General features: G+C 43.7%; 1 protein-coding gene across 1 annotated transcript in view; it reads left to right on the top strand.

Moving 5' to 3' along the window:
* SARC_11043 (hypothetical protein) overlaps positions 1 to 2777 on the top strand; it is a gene marked incomplete at its 5' end in the record, with an annotated part of 5761 nt that overhangs the window by 1084 nt on the left and 1900 nt on the right. Inside the window, 3 exons of the mRNA XM_014294886.1 lie at positions 237 to 449; positions 1394 to 1518; positions 2231 to 2314. Of these exons, the coding sequence (XP_014150361.1) occupies positions 237 to 449; positions 1394 to 1518; positions 2231 to 2314 (422 nt within the window). The remainder of the gene's footprint in view (positions 1 to 236; positions 450 to 1393; positions 1519 to 2230; positions 2315 to 2777) is intronic.

Here is a 2777-nt window from a genome sequence, read left to right as displayed (position 1 = left end):
GTGTGTGTGTGAGTGTGTGAGAGAGAGAGATAGCTCGATCTACCAGTTCTGTCGTATTGTGTGGCAAGAATTGTGGTATATTCTTATCTGCGCCTAGTTTGGAGGGTTCGTACCGTTCGCCCCTAGTTCATTGTTTTAGGGCTCTTCAGCCCTCACATCGATATCAGGACAAAGACCATAAATCTCAAATTCTGGACCCTAAACCTAGTTTTTCTGGGCCCAAATTCTCCCCACAGGTACACAACCCGCACTGCACTTGCACCTGATAGGTGATACCGATAGCCTGCCCATACTTCAGGACATTGTAGCGTCCAAAAACGATTTCAAAAGTATAGCGGTGTCTGTATATGATCTCAAGGACGCCCGTGCGCATATAGACCCCGCCATTGTGGAAAATCTGCGGGCCATCTTTGGGTCTGAGAAGTTCAACGACATCGCTTTCTTCCTGCGTACGTGTGTTGTATGGGTGAGGGGTCTGGAGAGATCGATAGAATTGTGTGAGTGCATTAGTAGAGCGTGCGGAACCCCTATATAGATATATGATAACCATTGAAAGCTTTATATAGATATATTACCTATATAGATATATTATATGCATTGAAAACCCTATATAGATATATTTTAGCCTTTTAAACCCCTATATAGATATAGTAGAGATTTGAATACCCTATATAGATATAGTAGAGCCTTTGCATGTCGACCCCGACGCGGGCAATGGACCGTATCTGAATTTGCGTTCATTTTACGGAAAGCGTATAGCGCGATCGCTTAACAAATCACACACATGTAGCGTCTAGGAACCAGATTATTTAAAAGCCAATCTAGACCTCTCTATACTCTACACACAAACACCAGCACTTCTTGTCACATACAGACGTAGTCACACACATGCAGCATCTACGGACCAGATTATCAAATGGCCAATCCAAACCTTTCCATACTCTACACACAAACACCAGCACTTCGTCACACACAGACATAGTCGTTCTACTACTCGGGTTCCCATGTCGACCTTGAAACATCGCACTCGCATTCCTGGTTAATTGTCCTCCTTGTTACACAGCCAGGACTGTCCGTATGTATACACGCACGCACATGAACAACTACAGGCCTGTCTATTCAGTGTTAAGTCATATATTCCTCCTTGACTACCTTAAAACAAAGTTCAAACCGGTTTATTATCCGTAATTAATCGGGTTTTCATCCAGAGGTATTGTTTTTTCAACCACAATTACTGACAACCTATCCACAATTTTTCTTCTTCTTTACAATTGATGGCATTTTATCCACAAATAAATTTTTTTTTTTCAACCACAACTTTTGGGGTTTTCATCCACAATCAATGGCATCTCAATAAACCCTAAAACCTTCTTAACCACATGGGCACGTGCAGCGCCCTTACTGCCGCGCATCCTGCCGCCAAACGTGACTCATCTGTTGGTCACAGACACGGACATGCTATTCCGAAGTGACATCAGTAAGCTATGGGACGTCTTCCACGAGTTCACCGACACGCAGGTAATGCATGGGCTATTGGGATACTGTTGTTTATGTTAGGGTTTAGGGTTTGTTTATCTCAATATGGGGTGACGTATGATGCGTCTACATGCGCATCAGGCGTAATATTCTTTGGAGAGTACTGGGAAGCGCTTAACAAGTAAGTGTTGTAACAACAAACAAGCGTGTTATAGAGTAACTAAACTACAGCGTATAACCAGAGGTTGTGTTGTGAACTGTCAGTCACATACTACACCGCAGGTAATGGATGGCCTATGGATTAAGAGACTACACCATGCCAAGTGTTCTCATAGGTGTCATAGGTGTCATAGGTGAGTGTGCATGGGGGTGACTAACTGAAACCTCACCCGCCCACGAACTCACTGCGCGTGTCACGTTTGCGCACTCTCTCGATACACCGGTCACATGTCTACTCTATACCGACAATAAGTCAAATCAAACACATGTACATACATTAATATCCGTTTATAGTCGGAACAAACACATGTTCACACATTAATATCCGGTTATAGTCACAACAAACACATGTACACACATTAATATCCGTTTATAGTCACAACAAACACCTGTTCACACATTAATATCCGTTTATAGTCAAAACAAACACATGTACACACATTAATATCCGTGTAGAGCCAGAACTCAATATCAGACAAACGTTTAACGTTATAACTCTCACTCACCTGTCGGTGGCTATCGTCACAATTGTCAGGTGATCGGATTAGCGCATGAGATGCAGCCGGTGTACCGAAATGTCTTTGGCCGTTACCGTCTCAACAATCCCAATCTACCTGAGGTAAGTGAGTGGGCAAGCCGTCATGGGTGGGAAAACTGTTGGTTGTGTTACATACGAGTGTACACTCAGTTGACCACACACGGCTATAGCTCTACGTAGGTACTCTGTGTATGTACATGTACACGGACACGTGTGTGTGTACGTGTGTGTGTGTGTGTATGTACATGTACACGTACACATGTGTGTCTATGCGTGTGTGAGTGCATTGTCTTTGTGTGTATGCACTTGTACAGGTATACATGTCTGAGTACGCGTGTGTGTGTGTATTGGCTTCGTGTGTATGTACATGTACACGTACCCAAGTGGGTCTACGTGTGTGTGTGTGTGCGTTCGTGTGTATGGCTATAACTCGAGGGGTCATGCGTATGTACAGGGGCAGTGCACGTGCACATACAACCACGCACAGGTACACGAATTAAACGATTTCCTGTGTTGTTGAATAGACTTCTCAATCCATGAAGGT

This window comes from Sphaeroforma arctica, assembly GCF_001186125.1.
Source record: "Sphaeroforma arctica JP610 unplaced genomic scaffold supercont1.1502, whole genome shotgun sequence".
Taxonomy (NCBI): domain Eukaryota; class Ichthyosporea; order Ichthyophonida; genus Sphaeroforma; species Sphaeroforma arctica.
Note: the sequence above shows the minus strand (reverse complement) of the source record. Positions and strands in the feature narration are given on the sequence as shown.